General features: G+C 41.5%; 2 protein-coding genes across 2 annotated transcripts; both read left to right on the forward strand.

The window, feature by feature from the left end:
* Window positions 1-1,182: 1,182 nt before the first annotated feature.
* Window positions 1,183-1,683, forward strand: LOC138892530 (uncharacterized). Its single transcript, XM_070176260.1, has one exon. The coding sequence runs from the start codon at window positions 1,183-1,185 to the stop codon at window positions 1,681-1,683; it is 501 nt and encodes a 166-aa protein (XP_070032361.1).
* A 4,737-nt stretch (window positions 1,684-6,420) lies between these two features.
* Window positions 6,421-6,921, forward strand: LOC138892531 (uncharacterized). Its single transcript, XM_070176261.1, has one exon. The coding sequence runs from the start codon at window positions 6,421-6,423 to the stop codon at window positions 6,919-6,921; it is 501 nt and encodes a 166-aa protein (XP_070032362.1).
* Window positions 6,922-18,879: the final 11,958 nt, after the last annotated feature.

Below are 18,879 nucleotides of genomic sequence, written 5' to 3' on the forward strand. Positions count from 1 at the left end.
TCCGGGGTCTTATTGTCGGCATTATCATTGTACTCATCTTTATCTATAGAGGCTCCGTAGACATAATGTGGGTTGTATAATGGTGTTGGGGAAGTCAAACTCATATGTTGTGCTTGAATTACTATTTCCACTTCAGATTATGAAAAATGTGGTTGGAATTGAGACTTTAAAATAAAGTAATTGAAGGTAAGAAATTGGTATTGCAGACATGCTCACTTTATTTGTTGATTAACGAAAACATATATATTCTCACTATTCATGAATGAGTTTGGGTAGAAGGAAATCTAAATAGGCTTGCTCGGCCGGGTTCACATGGTTGAGCGCCGGTTGCGCTCCTCGATTTTGGGGTATGACAAAATTAGTATTAGAGCCTAAGGTTTTAAAGTATTCCAAGATGTCTCGGAGCCGTGTCTAGTAGAGTCCTTATTATCGGTGTGTTGTCGAACACATCTATAATTAGGATGCTACATGGGCATTTAGGAATAATACCCTTCTTTCATGTTTCTGATCGTGCGATAAAGGTGGTTGTAAGATTGTTCCTCCTTTAACTCCTGCGTTGCTCTAATTTACAGTACATGGCACCTAAGAAGAAGGCAAGAACTAGCCAAAGAGCAATGTCACCCCAGGAATGATAGTTGACCCTATAATTAATGATGTGGGTGAGCACCCGAGGAGTGGAAATATTCCTCCAGTTACTATTCTGCCTGACTCTACTACAACTGATCAGACCGCACCTGTCCCTACACCTACAGAAGGTGCAATGGTTCCTCCAACTGATATTCCAGTTCCACCTCCAACTCTAGCTTTCGATTCTGGTATGTCTGATATTGATATTAGGGGAGCCATACAAATGTTGACACAGATAGTGGCTTCTCAAGCCCAGGATCGAGTGTTGGGCCTACTTCTTCCAGTCATCCCGGGGAATCTGCTAGTTCAAGGGTGAATAAGTTTCTTCAGTTAGATCCTCCAGTGTTTACGGGTACTGAGCCCGAGGAGGACCCCCAAGACTTCATTGATGAGATGCACAAAACTCTCCGGGTTATGCATGCTACAGAGACGGAGGGAGTAGAGTTGGCCTCCTACCGCCTGAAAGGTGTGGCCTATTCTTGGTTTGAGTTGTGGGAGGAATCCCGTGAGGAGGGAAGCCCTCCGGTAAGGTGGGGTGAGTTCACATATGCCTTTATGGATCATTTCTTGCCTACCGAAACTAAGGTAGCTCGTGCCGCTGAGTTTGAAAGCCTGAAGCAGGGTAGTATGAATATGTGGGAGTACTATATGGAGTTTGTGTGCCTGTCCAAGTACGCTATTCACATGTTGCCCACTATGGAGGCTAGAGTGCGCCGGTTTGTACAGGGTCTTAGCCCATGGGTTATCAATGAGGCCTCTATAGCTGCTTTGAATTACGATATGAACTATGGTAAGATGGTGGCATTCGCTCAAGCCATAGAGACCCTCAAATTGAAGAATAGAATGGAGCGTCAGAGTAGCAGCAAGGCCCGGTCTGTGGGCAACTTTGGTGGTTCTTCCGGTGGTAGTGGTGGTAGGTCGGTGTTCAGGGGAGCATCATCAGGACCATCCCAATCATTCGCCCAGTCTTCGATGGGTGCACAGTCATCTGGACCCAGTCAGGGCAACATGGGAACCCACCAACAGGGTCGGCCCGACAGAAGGTTTCAGCAGTAGAGGCTTCCATGCCCTAAGTATGGGAGGATGCACTTTAGGTCCTGTTTTGTAGACCTACCAGTATGCTATGGGTGTGGTTTGAGGGTTCACATTCAGAGAGATTTCTGCTCGTCCCGCTAAAATATGGGTAGAGGTGCGTCACAGCCAGCTAATTCTGCCGCTACTACATCCATAGCACCTCGAGCTCGAGGCACCCCAGCACCCGCAGGGCGTGGTGCAGCTAGGGGTGCTTCACAGAATTCGGGAGGACCTAGCACATTTTATGCTATGCAGAGACGTCGGGAATTGGAGGCTTCTCCAGATGTTGTCACAGGTATATTGACTGTCCAATCTCATGATGTATATGCTCTTATTGATCCCGGTTCCACTTTGTCATATGTCACTCCTTATGTTGCTATAGAATTTGGGATAGAACTAGAACAACTTCATGAGTCGTTCTCTGTATCTACTCCGGTTGGTGAGTCTATTTTGGCCGCGCGGGTTTATAGAGATTATGTTGTCACGTTGCATGGTCGGGGGCACCGTGGCCGATCTTATTAAATTGAGAATGGTCGATTTTGACGTGATAATGGGGATGGATTGGCTTTATTCTTGTTTTGCCAAGCTTGATTGCCAAACCAGAACTGAAATGAGCCAGTTATTGAGTGGAAGGGTGGTGATGTAGTGCCAAAAGGTAGGTTTATTTCTTACCTTAAGGCCACGAAAATGATCAACAAAGGATGTATTTACCATTTGGTTCGGGTTACGGACACCGATACTGAGACACCTACACTTGAGTCCGTGCCTGTTGTGAATGAATTTCCGGGAGTCTTTTCGGATGAACTCCCTGGGATCTTACCAGAGAGGGAGATTGATTTTGGGATTGATGTGAAGCCAGACACGCATCCTATATCTATTCCACCCTACAGAATGGCACCGGCAGAATTGAAGGAGCTAAAGAACAATTGAGAGATTTGTTAGAAAAGGGTTTTATCCGGCCAAGTGTGTCGCCTTGGGGCGCACCGGTCCTTTTTCTAAGAAAGAAAGATGGGTCACTGAGAATGTGTATTGACTATCAGCAACTTAATAAGGTCACAATCAAGAATAAGTACCCACTACCAAGGATAGATGATTTATTTGATTAATTGCAAGGTGCTAGGTACTTCTCCAAGATTGATTTATGATCCGGGTATCACCAATTGAAGATTAGGGAGCGGGATATTCCGAAAACAGCTTTTAGAACCCGGTATGGGCATTTTGAATTTCTGGTGATGTCTTTTGGGCTAACAAATGCCCCAGCAGCCTTCATGGATCTTATGAATCGCGTTTTCAAGCCATTCCTTGATTCTTTTGTGATAGTGTTTATTAACGATATTCTTGTATATTCACGCCATCAAGAGGACCATGCCGGTCACCTTAGGGCAGTGTTGCAGACTCTGTTTGATTTTATGCTATGCGGAGGCGTCGGGATTCAGAGGCTTCTCCAGATATTGACACAGGTATATTGACTGTCCAATCTCATGATCTATATTCTCTTATTGATCCCGGTTCCACTTTGTCATATGTCACTCCTTATGTTTCTATGGAATTTGGAATAGAACCAGAACAACTTCATGAGCCGGTCTCTGTATCTACTACGGTTGGCGACTATTGTGGCAGCGCGAGTTTATAGTGATTGTGATGTCACGGTGCGTGGTCGGGACACCATGTCTGATCTCATTGAATTGGGGATGGTTGATTTTGATGTAATAATGGGGATGGACTGGATTTATTCATGTTTCTCTAAGCTTAATTGTCGAACCAGAACCTAGGTTTGCACGGTTTGAGGTAAGTAACACTTCTAAACTTGGTTCTGAGGGTATGAATCCTTGAAACAGTGTTATGTGGTTGGTGATGAGGTGACGTACATGCTAGGTGATGGGGGTGTGAGCGTGCACCATAGTAATTGTGACTCGGTTAATGGTATCGTAATCTAATCTTGCTATTATTCATGTTTACTCCATGTGTTAGAGAAATTAAGATGTGATTTATGTTAGAAATCATGTCTAGGCTATGTGATGGTACTGTTGGGACCCACAGAAGTTGTTCTTTTATTGTTAAGTTATTTGCTTAAATTGCAGTTATGTATTCAGTCGCATTCATCATTTGCATATCAAAACTTAGTCTCTAATATCATTTATTATTACATCATGTATCATTGTTTTGGGTTGATTGGCATGAGCGTTGTGAGCCCGAGAGACTACATAGATGGATGAATGAGTGAGGCCGAGGGTATGATTGTGAGTTATTCATGATGGGATCGGGCTACACACCACAGCTTGTTTTATTGATTCATGATGGGAACGGGTTGCACACCGCAACATGTATTAGTGATTCATGATGGGATCGGGTTGCACTACACAGCATGTATCATTGATTCATGATGGGATCAGGTTGCACACCGCAACAGTTTTTATTAGCACTTGGGTAGGATCCGCCCCTCTAGAGTCTGACATACCAGCAGTGAGCTCAAGTATCGTACAATATTGAGTGACTGAGTGTGATTTAGTGAGAGTTGAGACAGAAAAATTATGTACTCTAAGAGTGGGAGTACGGGAGGCCATCATTGTGATGCATTACATGTGACATGCACACTGATTTGTAGATATAGAGATGCAGCACTCCTCATATCAGTCATACTTGGCATTTCCACATTTCTGAACTGTCTACAAATTGATTTTTGGATTTCTTTATGAGTATTACTGTTATCATCTGGATTTGGACTGTACCTTTCTGAGCTTGTCACTGCTTTTAGCTGTTAACTATATTGGGTCGGTTGTACTCATACTACACTCTGCACTTCGTGTGCAGATCCAGGTACTTCCGGGTATGATGGTTGCTAGCTTGGAGCTTTATCTATTGGAGACTACCGAGGTACCTTCCTTGGCATCCGCAAGCCTTGACTCTCCTTCTTTTATGTTTATTTGTACTGTTCTATCTTCCTAGAAAGTGTTTAGTAGTCAGACTATGTTGTCATTTAGATACTTGTGTACTTAGTGACACCCGGATTCTAGAGGATAATTATCAGGTTTTTACTATTTAAGCTTATTTCGGTATCTTTTAAATTAAAGATGCGTGGTTATTTGTGAATTGTTGGCTTGTATAGCATTGCAATAGGTGCCATCACGACATGTGAGATTTTGGGTCGTGACAATATTTTTATCAGAGCCTAGGATCCATGGGTCTCACGAGTCATGAGTAGGTTTAGTAGAGTCTTGTGGATCGGTACGGAGACGTCTGTACTTATCTTCAAGAGGCTGCCGAACCCTTAGGAAAGACTTCACATTCTTGTATTCTTGTCGTGCGGATTTGTTGATTTCAGAAACTAAACTTCTGTTATTCTATTCTCTCACATATGATAAAGATACGTGCTACCGAATCGGCTGGACGGCCACTAATACAACCAGCTAGGGTCACGAGAGGGCGGGGTAGTAGTAGAGGCCGAGGTGCATCTTGTACAACAGCTAGAGCAGCACTTGTAGAGCCACCAATTGCTCTAGCTCAGGAGCAGATCCCAGATGTGGTTGAGCCGGTAGGACCAGCTCATGCACTAGTTGTTCCCATTGTAATTCTAGGCCTTGAGGAGACTTTGGTTCAGATATTTATTGTATGCACTAGCCTTGCTCAAGCTGTATTAGTTCAGGCTGCACCAGCCACTTCTCAGGTAGGGGGAGGTACTCAGACTCCCGCCGCCCGCACTCCAGAGCAGGTGGTGCAGGAACTTCAGACACTGAGGTACTACCAGCCCAGCCAGTTGTAGTTGTTCAGGCCCAGGTGGGTCCCCCTATGAGTGACTAACAGCAGAAGAGACTAGAGAGGTTTGGGAGGCTCAATCCTTCATCATTCAGTAGGGCTGAGGCTGAGGATGCCCAGGACTGCTTGGATAGGTGCTAGTGGATTCTTCGCACGACGGGTATTCTGGAGACTAGTGGGGTCTCATTTACTACTTTTCAGTTGTCAGGGGCAGCCTTCAGATAGAGGGAGGCCTATGAGCAGAGCATGACTGCCGGTGCTGCACCACTTATATGGCACGAGTTCTCCATTCTCTTCTTGGAGAAGTTTGTTCCACCGACCGGCATGAAGGAGTTGCATAGGCAGTTTTAGCAGCTACGCCAGGAGGGTATGTCCGTGACCCAGTATGAGATGAGATTTTCAAATTTAGCTCATCACGCGATCTACGCTTCAGAGGGGTTTGTAGCTCGCTGCTTAAATTGTCATCATGTGAAACACAGGCATCAGAGGCCGGGTGGATTGCTTCAGAGGCTTGAGATTCCACAGTGGAAATGGGAGCTTATCACCATAGACTTTATAGTTGGGCTCCCTTGGACATCGAAGAAGTTTGATGCTATTTGGATTATTGTGGACCTGTTGACTAAGTCCATGTATTTCATTCCAGTTGGGACTACCTATTCTTTAGAGCGGTTGGCTGATATCTATATCCGCGAGATTGTTCGCCTTCACGGTGTGCCGGTGTCCATCATTTCAGATCGGGGCACGCAGTTCACATCACAGTTGTGGAGAGCAATGCAGTGAGAGTTAGGCACGCGGGTTGAGTTGAGTACATCATTCCACCCTCAGTCAGACGGACAATCCGAGCGCACTATTTTGATATTGGAGGATATGCTATGCGCTTGTGTCATGGATTTTGGGGGTTCTTGGGATCAGTTTATGCCGCTTGTAGAGTTTGCCTACAACAACATCTACCAATCGAGTATTCAGATGGCTCCGTATGAGGCCTTGTATAGGAGACGGTTTCGGTCTCTAGTTGGTTGGTTAGAGCCAGGTGAGGCTAGGATATTGGGTACTGACTTGGTTCAGGATGTTTTGGACAAGGTTACATTGATTCTAGATCTGCTTCACATGGCACAGTCTAGACTGAAGAGTTACACCAGTCGGAAGGTTTGTGATGTTGCTTACATGGTGGTAGACAAGGTATTGCTTAGAGTTTCATCCATGAAGGGTGTTATGAGGTTCGAGAAGAAGGGCAAGTTGAGCCCTCGGTATATTGGCCCGTTTGGGGTGCTTGAGTGGATTGGGGAGGTGGCTTACAAGCTTGCATTGCTGCCTAGTCTATCGAGTATTCATCCAGTATTTCATGTCTCCATGCTCTGGAAGTATTTTAGCGATTCGTCTCATATTTTGGACTTCAACACGGCTCAGTTAGATGGGGATTTGACATATGATATGGAGTCGGTGGCCATTTTGGATCGACAAGTTTGAAAGTTGAGGTCAAAGAATATGGCTCCAGTGAAGGTGCAATGGAGAGGGCAGCTAGTCGAGGAGGCTACTTGGGAGACCGGGCGGGATATGCGGAGCAGATATCCACACCTATTTGAGACTCCATGAATGATTCTAGACCCTTTCGAGCATAAACATTTGTTTAAGAGGGGGAGACTGTAATGACACGACCAATCATTCTGAGTATTATAGCCTCGTTCCCCCGTTTATTTCTTCTTCTATGCTCATTTGTTCTTATGTGACTTAACGGGGTGGTTGGTTTGGTTCCGAGGATATTTCGAAATAAATTGGGACAATTAGTCCCAAGGTTAGAAGCCTGAGTTGAAAGAGTTGACAGGATGTTGACTTATCTGTAAACGGCTTTAGAATGGAGTTTTGATGGTTCCGATAGCTCCGTATAGTGATTTTGGATTTAGGAGTTTGTCTGTATATTAAATTGGAGGTCCGTAGATGATTTTGGCTTGAATTGGCGAAAGTTGGAAAATTAAAGTTTGGAGAGTTAACTTTATGGTTACCGGGCTCGAATTTTTGTTCCGGAAGTTAGAATAGGTATGTTGTGTCATTAATGACTAATGTGCAAATTTTGGGGTCAATCAAAGTTGGTTTGATAGGTTTCAGCTTTGATTGTAGAAGTTAAAAATTCATTAGTTTCAATAGGCTTGAATTGGGGTGCGATTCATCTTTTTGATGTTATTTAATATGATTTACAGCCAATTTTAGGCCTCGACTAAGTTCGTATCGTGTTTTGGGATATGTTGGTATGTTTGGTTGAGGTCCCGGGGGTCTCGGGTGGAATTTGGATGGTTAAAGGATCAAAAATGGGACTTGAAGCATTGCTGAGATTGTGGACTTTCTAGTGTGATCGCACCTGCGAGGGGTTTGGTCGCAGGTGTGGCAGGGTAAGCGCAGGTGCAAGAAGTGAGAAGGGACCTGGGAAGCGCAGGTGCGGAGGAGAAATCCGCAGAAGCGAAAGTGTATCTGCGCGAGGTATTCTGCAGATGCAGAGCTGAGAAGTAGGGATGGTGATCGCAGAAGCGATGGGATTTTCTATAGATGCGGTCCTGCAGGTGCGAAGAGGGGACCGTAGGTGCACTAGGTCGGGGCTTTAGTGGACTTTGCAGAAGCGACATTTTCTCCGTAATAACGGGATCGCAGGTGCGACCCCTGGCTTTACAGGTGCGAAATGCCTGGGCAGTGTATATATTCGAAGGGTTTCGAGATTGATTTTCATTTTTGGACCTTGGGAGCTCGGATAGAGGCGATATTTGAAGGGTATTTCTCTATGTTACAAGCGGTAAGACACTTTTGATCTTTTTTATTCATCAATATTGAATACCCATTGAATTTCCCACCAAGATTATGTGTTTTTAAGGTGGAATTTAGGGAATTTTGGACTAGGGATTAGAGAGTAAGATTTGGGAATTTGAGTGGCGATTTGGTATCGGATTTGGGTAATTTTGGTATGGTTGGACTCATTATTGAATGGGTGTTCGGATTTTGTAACTTTTGTTGGATTCTGAGATGTGGGCCCAGGGTTGACTTTTGAGTTGACTTTTTGACTTTTGTTAAAGAACTTAGCTTATTCATATGGAATTGATTTCCATAGCTCGTATTGATTGTAATGAGTTATTTGTTGCTAGATTCGAGTCGTTCAGAGACCGACGCGCGAGGCAAGGGCTTGTTGGAGTAGAGATTTACTCGGTTTGAGGTAAGTAACACTTCTAAATTTGGTTATGAGGGTATGAATTCCTGAAACACATGTTATGTTGTTGGTGTTGAGGTGATGTAGATCCTAGGTGACGGGCATGTGGGTGTGCACCGTAGTAATTGTGACTCGGTTGATTCTATGGAATGATGTCGTCATCTAATCTTACTATTATTCATGTTTACTCCATGTGTTAGAGAAATTGAGCTGTGATTAATGTTAGAGATCATGTCTAGGCTATGTGCTGGTACTGTTGGGACCCACATAGGTTGTTCTTTTATTGTTAAGTTATTTTCTTAAATTGTAGTTATGCACTCAGTCGCATTCATCATTTGCTTATCATATCTCGGTCCCTGATATCATTTATTCTTACATCATGTATCATTGTTTTGGGCTATTGGCATGAGTGTTGTGAGCCCGAAAGACTGGAGAGATTGATGACTGAGTGAGGCTGAGGTTCTGATTGTGAGTGAGTCATGATGGGATCGGGCTGCACGTCGTAGGGAGTTTTATTGATTCATGATGGGATCGGGTTGTATGCCGCATCATGTATTATTGATTCATGATAGGATCGAGCTTCACGCCGCAGCAGAAATCATTAATTCATGATAGTATCGGGTTGCGCACTGCAGCAGGTTTTATTTGCACTTAGGCAGGATCCGTAACATACCAGCAGTGAGCACAGGTACCGTACAGTACTGAGTGACTGAGTGAGATGAGTGAGAGTTGAGACAGACAGATTGAGTACTCTGAGAGTGGGAGTACGGGAGGCCATCATTGTGATGCATTACATGTGACATGTACATTGACATGTAGATATAGAGATGTAGCACTCCTCATGTCAGTCATACTTGGCATATTTTATCCGTGTTGAGCTTAAACTGTTAATTACTTGAAAGCATGTCCATATTTCTGAACTGTCTATCAATTGATTTTTTGAATTCTTTCTGAGTATTACCGTTATCATCTGAATTTGGACTGTACCTTTCTGAGGTCGTCACTGCTTTTAGCCCAAGGTTAGTCTTGTTACTTATTGAGTGCATTGGGTCGATTGTACTCATACTATACTCTGCACTTCGTGTGCATATCCAGGTACTTCTGGGTACGACAGTTGCTAGCTTGGAGCTTTATCTATTGGAGACTATCGAGGCAGCTGCCTTGACGTCTGCAGGCCTTGACTCTACTTCTTTTCAATTTATTTGTACTGTTCCATCTTTCTAGACAGTGGTTAGTAGTAAGACTATGTTATCATTTAGATACTCATGTACTCAGTGACACCCAATTTCTGGGGGATTTTTTATTGAGTCGCGGTACTTTTTTTTATTAGTAAATTATGAGGTTTTTACTATTTAAGCTTATTCCAGTATGTTTTAAATTAAAGATGCGTGGTTATTTGCGATAGGCATCATCACGACATATGAGATTTTGGGTCGTGACACACTTCCTATTTACAATATCGCTGCAATGATACATGCGCTATACACTTCCTTTTGATAATTCATTTGTATAACATGTGTATTACATGTGCTATATGCTCATTTTTCCCGTCTTATTGAATGATAACTTATAATGATCCAGCCAGCCATTTTGTGTGTTTGAGCCCCATTTTCCTATTTTATGCTTTTTGTTTGTATCTTTGTTGTTTTGTGATTTTTGGGGATGGTTGGTTTAGTTTTGGGGAAGTTTTGGAGTGAATTGGAATACTTAGTTTCAAGGTTGGAAGCTCAAGTTTTAATAGTTGATCGAGGTTTGTCTTTTGTGTAAACGATCCCGGAATGGTGTTTTGATGGTTCCAATAGGTTTGTACGATGATTTTGGACATAGACGTATGTTCAAATTTGTATTTAGGGGATCCTAGGTTGATTTGGCTCTTTTTGGCGACAATTGGAATTTGAAGGTTGGAAAGTTTATAGGTTTGACTTGGAACTGATTTTGTGGTTATCGAGGTTTGTTTGGGATTCTAGGAGTTGGGATAAGTTCATTATGTCATTTAGGACATGTGTGCAAAATTTGGGTTATTCCGAGTTGGTTAGTCATGGTTTGGCATCAATTTTAAAAGTTAGAAGTTGATTACTTCATTAAGCTTAGATTGATGTGCGATTTGTCGTTTAGATATTTTTATGTGGGATTTGAGACCTCGAGTTTGTCTGCTTATGTATTAGGACTTGTTGGTATGTTTGAATGGGATCCCGAGGGACTCGGGAGTGTTTCAAATGAATTTTGGATAATTTTGGTAAAGTTTAGAATAGCTGAAGTTGTTGGTGTCGGGTGTGCTTTGCGATCGTGGAGCAAGTCACATGATCGTGAAGGCTTATTTTAGGGCAGTGGAATTTTGCTCTTTGCGTTCGCAAAGCTTTTTGAGCATTGGACTTCGTGTTCACGACATGGTCATTGCGTTCGCGTAGGAGGATGGAAGGCTGGGGTAGGCTAGAGCTAAGTCTTCGCATTCGCAAGAGGCTTATCGCTTATCGTGTTGTTCCGGGGGAGATTGATCATCGCGTTTGCGAGTTGAGGACCGTATTCGCGAAGTGTATTTTCTGGGCAGTGTAATTTTTTGCTTGGCGAACACGAGGCTTGTGCCACATTCGTGAAGGGTAAAACTTGGTAGAGTTATAAGTTGTCATTTTCGAGACTTTGAGCTCATTTTATCATATTTTAAGATTGGGAGCTCGAATTGAGGTGATTTTTACCCACATGGATTGGATAAGTGTTCTTGACTTGGATTTGATTATTATTCATGATTCTATATTTGATTTTGACTTTTGATTGGTGAATCTAAGAGGAAAAATTGGGGATTTTTGTAACGACCCGACAGGTTATAAAATTGGGGTTATTTTTTTAGCTCCGTTGACACAGACAATCAGTCAGCACTGTACGGGTGCTTGACATTAATGTGTAATGACTCATTTTTTATAATATACATTTAAGTCATTAGCCAATAAAATAAAAATAGAAAAGAGAAATAAAATAAATAAAATGGCCAAAGCCCAAAAAGTTAAATGCCGTAGGGCCCGGATAGAGTGGAGAAATTAAGAGATTCTTTGAAATCACAAAGAATCGAGAATTAGGGAGGAGAGAACAGAGCATTAAAGCTCTTGAAAGCAAACAAAAGGGAGAAACAGCAAATACTCATAATGCTATCACCGTGACTTTCTTATTCAGGTATTGAGATATCCATTGATACATAATTTTGTGTTGCAAATATATCTATGTCATGGAATTGTAATGATGGCTCATTATTGAGCATGATGTGATAATGATTAGGAGGCATGATGATTAAGTAATAATAAATAATTTTTTTTTCCTGTTAAACTATCAAAACAGAACCCAAACACTACAACTGTCAAAAACTCTCCAAAACCTTGTGGAATCGAGTCAAGCTCTACAAGAGTGTACCAATAATTTTAAAATACAATACTGTTTTGGAATAGGTAGAACATCTAAAAGTTGAAAGTGACTTCGAGGCATGCAAACATTATTTTAGTAAAAAGTAACTGGACATCAAATGTGAATTCGTCCAGAATATGTATTTGGAATCTATTGAGACTTTAATATAAATATTACATCTGCAGTTTCGGATCTTTGTCTTTTAATTTAGATAGATTTGACTTTTACTCTGGTTATTATTATTACTGGAATCCGAGTACTAATCTAAGGGAATTTAATTGAATAATTAAGTTAGATGATGATAATATTAATTTTGCTCCTTTAATTCATGGTTTAAGGTGTGAGATATTAAAATTTAGCTCTAAGTTTCAAAGTTAGGGATATTGAGTTTGACCCATTAAGTGACATCGGATATCAATATGTTGTATAGATTGAGGCCATTGAAGGCCGTTTGGTTGGTGTTCTAGACATTGCAAGGTTGAAAAACTTATGGTTAGCGTGGTAAGTGAGACTTTAAGCTTTGATACTTGCGTTTTCAAAAATCCGTTTGGAAAATATATTTTGTCTGCCTGGTCCATGTGTTGGAGCAAGCGTGTGCTTGGCAGAATCAGTGGTTTTCGACTAGCCGCAAATATATAATTTTATGAAAAATACTAAAATTATATTATAAGTTGTTTGATGGTGTGGTACGGCTGCAAGCCATGATATTGGATTTGATGATGTGATACGACTATGAGCCATGTTGTTGGTTTTGATTATTTGATATGACTGTGAGCCATGGTGTTGGACATTGTGTAAGCTTTTGTACATCACTGTGGCATTGTGTATGTTTCCAGATATATATTTGGGGCATTGTATATGCTTTAGTGGGCATTGTATATGCTACATCACATATTTGAGGCATTGTGGTGCCGTCGCGGACTTATTGGGGTGTTGGTTAATTTTTTTCACTGCCGTTTATGACTAGTCCTTAGTGTGTACTATGTTGAGATATGTGTACTTTGCTGGTTAATTTGTATTAATTTTGTGAAACATATATATTGAGTTTTTTAAAAATATATTTGTTGTATTTATTATATTGTACTTGTTATGGTATGCTTGTATTTTCTAACACTCGTTTCAGGGGTATTCAAAGTAGCGGATCGAGGATCTTACTGGGTTATATTTACGTAAAACTTAATCCTTACCTGCATTCCCATAACGATACTATTGCTGACGACGACACTAGTAGCCGACGAGATTGCTAGGATTGATCCAGTTATTGAGGTGGTCACCGTATTCACTACTAGAAATTCGGTAAAAACCGACCAACGTTGGTCGGTAATGGCAAAAAATCGACTAAAACGCGACCATTTATGTGTGAACGGTATTTTTGTGGTCGGAAAGGAATACCGACCAAAGTTGGTCGAAAATTACCGACCAAAGTTGGTCGGAAATTAAATTCAAAAAAAAAATATTGCAAAAAAAACCGACCAAAGTTGGTCAGTATTTTAATTATGTAAAAAAAAAATTTACCATCTGGGAATCGAACCGGGGTCTGTACTGTGGCAGAATACTATTCTACCACTAGATCATTTGTACATTTTGTTTTAAGACTGTCTTTTATTTGATTTATACTCTTTAATCGTATTTTCGCTTGAAAATAACCGACCAAAGTTGGTCGGTTTTAATAAAAAGTAAAATTACCGACCAAAGTTGGTCGGTTTTTTTAAATGACCCGCCGAACCGACCAATTTTGGTCGGTTTTTTTAATATTAATTTTTATTTATATTAATTGAAAAACCGATCAAAGTTGGTCGGTTTCTTGAAACATAAATTTCGCGGGACTCAAAAATAGTTTCCCACATTTTTGCACCAAAGAAAACCGACCAAAGTTGGTCGGTTTAGTAGAAAAAAAAAATTGAAAAACCGACCAACTTTGGTCGGTTTTTTTGCCGACCAAAGTTGGTCGGTCGACCTTGATCGGTTTTTGCGGAATTTCTAGTAGTGATTATTCGTGGAGGTTGTCTAAAGAGTCTTTAGTATTTATTTATATGATATTCTTTATTTTGGGATTTACACACCCGACCTTGAGTCTTTCGTAATTCTCTTAGATGCTCCATGGTCTAGTATGAGATTTAGGCTAGAGTGTTGTTCCTCCATTTTAGTTATTATTGTTCAAAGCTATTTGTAAAATAATTTGGATCATTAAATATTGGTATTTAATTAGTGAAATGCTAGGAACTTACATTTATCTCGCCTAGCTTTTGTATAAATGCTAGGTGTATGGTATAAGCTGATTCGTCTGGCAGGTAATGCTAGTTGGGTGCCAGTTACGTCTAGGGGATAGTTTGGGACGTGAGAAAGTTGGTATCAGAGCGTAGGCCTTAAGTTCTGGGTCATGGAGCAGTGTTTGGTAGAATCTTGTTCATGGGTATGCAGACGTCCATACTTATGACCTTGAAACTACTGAACATATAGGATGTTTTCCCTTCTTTCATTCCTCATTCGTGTGTTGAGCTAAATAATGTTGAACCTTGAGATGTCTTTTCGTAGACGGCTATGACACGCATATTCTCCACTGTTGGACAACACTAGAAGTTATAAAATATATATGCAGCTAAGAGTTGCCTTGGGTACATGGGATATTATGTGCTTTGGTTGTTGGTTCGATTGGAAACACAATTGTAAATTTTGGGATAACTTTATTTCTAAAGAAACCTTGCCCAAACGTTTTTTTAAAGAAGTTCGTGGGTCAATCAATATTTTTGACATTAATCTATAAAGTGGTCCAAGGATATAATTGTTTCTTAAGAGCAATTTATTCAACATTCGAGGTTATGAGTGCAACTCTCCTTTATGAGCCTAATTAGGAGAGGGAAATAGTTGAGTAGGAAAGTAACAATTGTAATATAATAGCTTAGCTAGGTCTAGCTTGTTAGGCTTGGCTGTGAAGGACATTTTCAGGAAAGTACTTATATGGTTCTATACTTGGTGCCTCTTGAAGTAATTTGCTATTATTCGTAATATTGCAATGGTGACATTATAAGTGTGACCTTGACGTAAGAGTATATAATTCAAATGTATTGAGTATAAGCATGCTGCTGGCACTACGTGATGCAATCTGTTAATGGTGAGAGTTCGTGTATAAATGCTAGCTTGTGAGAGTATATAAGACTTAAGTATGTGGCTTTGCACCGATATTGTAAAAGGTTGAGTATGAAACTTAGCACATAGTAGCATTATACATAGAGTAGTGAGACTGTCACACATCAGAATGAAATAGATGAACATTAAAAAAAAGCTTCAATACTTTTTTAAAAAATGAAATGACATGACTATCGCTGAGAAAAGTAATTAGTTTATACCTTTTTGTTAATATACGTTATGTTCGATAAAGCATATATTTGAGGAAGAAGAGCAACACATTATTAGATGTATATGAGGATTTAAAAAAAGGAATTTGTGTATTTGGATCTACCATTTGGTTTTAACCTAAGTGGGAGAGTCTTACTATTGGACTGATTTATCAGATATATATGGATATGGTTCAAAGTTGTACGAACTTGTTATAACTTAGCGTGGTTGACTTGAGCTCATCTTGGGTTATGATTTGTCGATTTCGTGTTTTCCTACAGTTACTTGCTATAAAAGATTGTCGCATTTTCTATTTTGATTAAGCCTAGTATAGATGATTCACTTGGTATGCATCTACGCATAGCTACCTCATAAATAAAGGTTCTAGACATGATAAGTAAAGGTTATGTGTTTATTTAACTATATCTCGGGGTACTACATTAGAGTAATCAATTACTGAATTAGTCTTTATGATTAATGAATTCCCAGATGTATTTTCAGGGGACTTATCGAGTGTACTACGTATTAAGGAGATAGACTTGGATAATAATATATTTTTGAAAACTTAGTCTACTCTTTTCTCTATTATAGAACAGCTTTGTGGAGTCAAAGGGACTAAGAAAACAATTACAAGGTTTCGGAATTAAGAGGTCACTTGACCAAATGCATCGGCCACCATATTGACCTCCGCCTTTCGACTCAAGGCATGGGCCATCACATTGGCCTTCCTAGGATGATATAGAATGGTGATATCATAGTCCTTAAACAACTCTAACCACCACCACTGCCGCAAGTTAAGATCTTTCTTTTTGAACAGATTCTGTAGACTCCGGTGGTCGGTAAAGACCTCACAAGGGAGACCGTACAAATAAAGTCGCCAGATCTTCAATGCATGTACAATATCTGCCAACTCCAAGTCATAGACCGGATAATTCTTCTCACGAGTCTTCAACTGTCGAGACGCGTAGGCAATCACCCTACCGTCATGCATCAACACCGCGCCAAGGCCAATACATGATGCATCACAGTACATAGTATGAGACCATGAACCCGTAGGCAATACCAACACTGAAGCTGTAGTCAAAGCAGTTTTGAGCATTTGAAAGATCGCCTCACACTCCTCGGACAATCTGAAAAGAGCACCTTTCTGGGTCAATCTGGTCATAAGTGCAACTGTAGATGAGAAACCCTCTACGAAACGACGGTAATACCTGACTAAACCAAGGAAACTCCGGATCTCTATAGCTGAAGACACTCTGGGCTAATTCTGCACTGCTTCAATCTTTTTCGAATCTATCTTGATCCCCTCACTCGACACCACATGACCCTAAAATGCCACTAAATCGATCTAGAACTCACACATTGAGAATTTTGCATACAACTTCTTTTCTCTCAATGTCTGGGGCACGATTCTCAAGTGCTGCTCATGATCTTCCCGAATGCGGGAGTACACTAAGATATCAACAATAAACACAATGACGAATGAATCAAGATAAGGCTGGAATACACTATTCATTAGGTGCATAAATGCTGTTAGGGCGTTGGTCAACTCAAATGACATCACGAGAAACTCGTAGTGACCATACCCAGTCCTACATGCAACTTTCGGAATATCTGGATCCCGAATCTTCAGGTGGTGATAACCTGACCGCAAATCAATCTTTGAGAACACTTTGGCACCCAGAAGCTGATCAAACAAGTCATCAGTGCGTGGTAATGGATACCTGTTCTTTAATGTAACGTTGTTCAACTACCGATAATCAATACACATGCGCATAGAACCATCCTTCTTCTTCACAAACGAGACCGGAGCATCCCCCGGCGATACACTAGGTCGAGTGAAACCCTTAAAAGCAACCCTTGCAACTGCTCCTTTAACTCCTTTAGTTCCGTTGGGGCCATACGATATGGTGGAATAGAAATAGTGCCCGGCAACAAGTTAATACTAAAATCGATATCTCTATCGGCTTGCATGCTCTGAACATCTATCGGAAATACATCTGGGAAGTCTCTTATTATCGGAACCGACTCAACAGTAGGAGTATCAGCACTGACATTTCTCACAAAAGCTAGATAATTATCACAACCCTTCTCAACCATCCGCTGAGCCTTTAGAAATGATACAATCTTTCTAGGAACATAATATAATGCACCCCTCCACTCTAACCGTGGTAGACCTGCCATAGCCAGCATTACAGTCTTGGCGTGACAATCTAGAATAGCATGAGAGGGCGACAACCAGTACATGCCCAAGATAACATCAAAGTCTACCATACTAAGTAATAATAAATCAACTCTGGTCTCAAAATCCCAATAACAACTAAACACGACCGATAGACACGGTCTACAATAATAGAATCTCCCACAAGAGTGGACACATACACATGAAAACTCAAAGAATCACGAGATATATCCAATTACAAAGTAAAGTAAGATGACACATATGAATAAGTAGATCCTGGATCAAATAATACTGATGCATCTCTATGGCAAACCAGAACCATATATGTAATGACCGAGTCTGAATAAACTGCCTCCGTCTTACCTATAAAATCATAGAATCTAGCCTAGCATCCCCCCTCTAGGGTGAACTCTACCCGTCCGTCCTCCACCCCTAGCTGGCTGTGCGGGTGGAGCGAAAACTGTGGCAGCAACCTTGGCCTATGAAGTATGTGGACCTAACTGAATTCGTGGAGACTGAGTAGCCATAAGAGATGCACCCCTCCCCTCCCCCCCCGAGTTTGCGACAGTCTCTAACCATGTGGGGGCTATCACCACACTCAAAGGAAGCTCTCGGTGGGCATGGATGCTGGGACTGGCTCGGACCTGGTCGGTTGGACTAACCAATGAAGGCACCCATGCAGGAGGTGCACTAGAAAGTGGCTGGGCAAAGTGTGCAACCTGGGACCTCGGAACAACCTGAGCACCTCTAGAACCTCGTAGTGCCGAATGAACTGGAAGACTTATATAGCCTCTACCATGACGGGTTGTAGCCGCAACGTGACCATCACTGAATCCTACAGTATCTCGAGGTCTCTTGGCCTCCCTGCAATCTCTCTCACAGCCCCGTATACCCTCCAACCACTGTGCAATCTCAACCACCTGCTGATATGGAGTATCTGTCTCCAACTCTCGAGACATACTGAACTAATACCATAGTTGATCCCCTTGATAAATCGACGAATTCGCTCTCTGACTGTAGAAACCAAGGCAGGTGCATGTCTGGACAAGTCACTGAATCGGACAGCATACTCCGACACTGTCATTGTACCCTGGCGCAGCTACTCAAACTTTATGCTCCATGCATCCCGAAGGGTCTGAGGAACAAACTCTCTCACGAATAATTCTAAAAACCGAGTCTATGTAAGTGAAGCTCCCTCAGCCGGGCTACCCTATTCGCCACCACCGATATGCCTCTCGGGACAGCTAGAAAGTAGTGAAAGCAACCCCGCTCGTCTCCACAATACCCATAGTGCGGAGAATACGGTGGCACTCCTCAAGAAAATAATGTG

The sequence above is a fragment of the Nicotiana tomentosiformis genome, chromosome 5 (assembly GCF_000390325.3).
Source record: "Nicotiana tomentosiformis chromosome 5, ASM39032v3, whole genome shotgun sequence".
Lineage (NCBI taxonomy): Eukaryota > Viridiplantae > Streptophyta > Magnoliopsida > Solanales > Solanaceae > Nicotiana > Nicotiana tomentosiformis.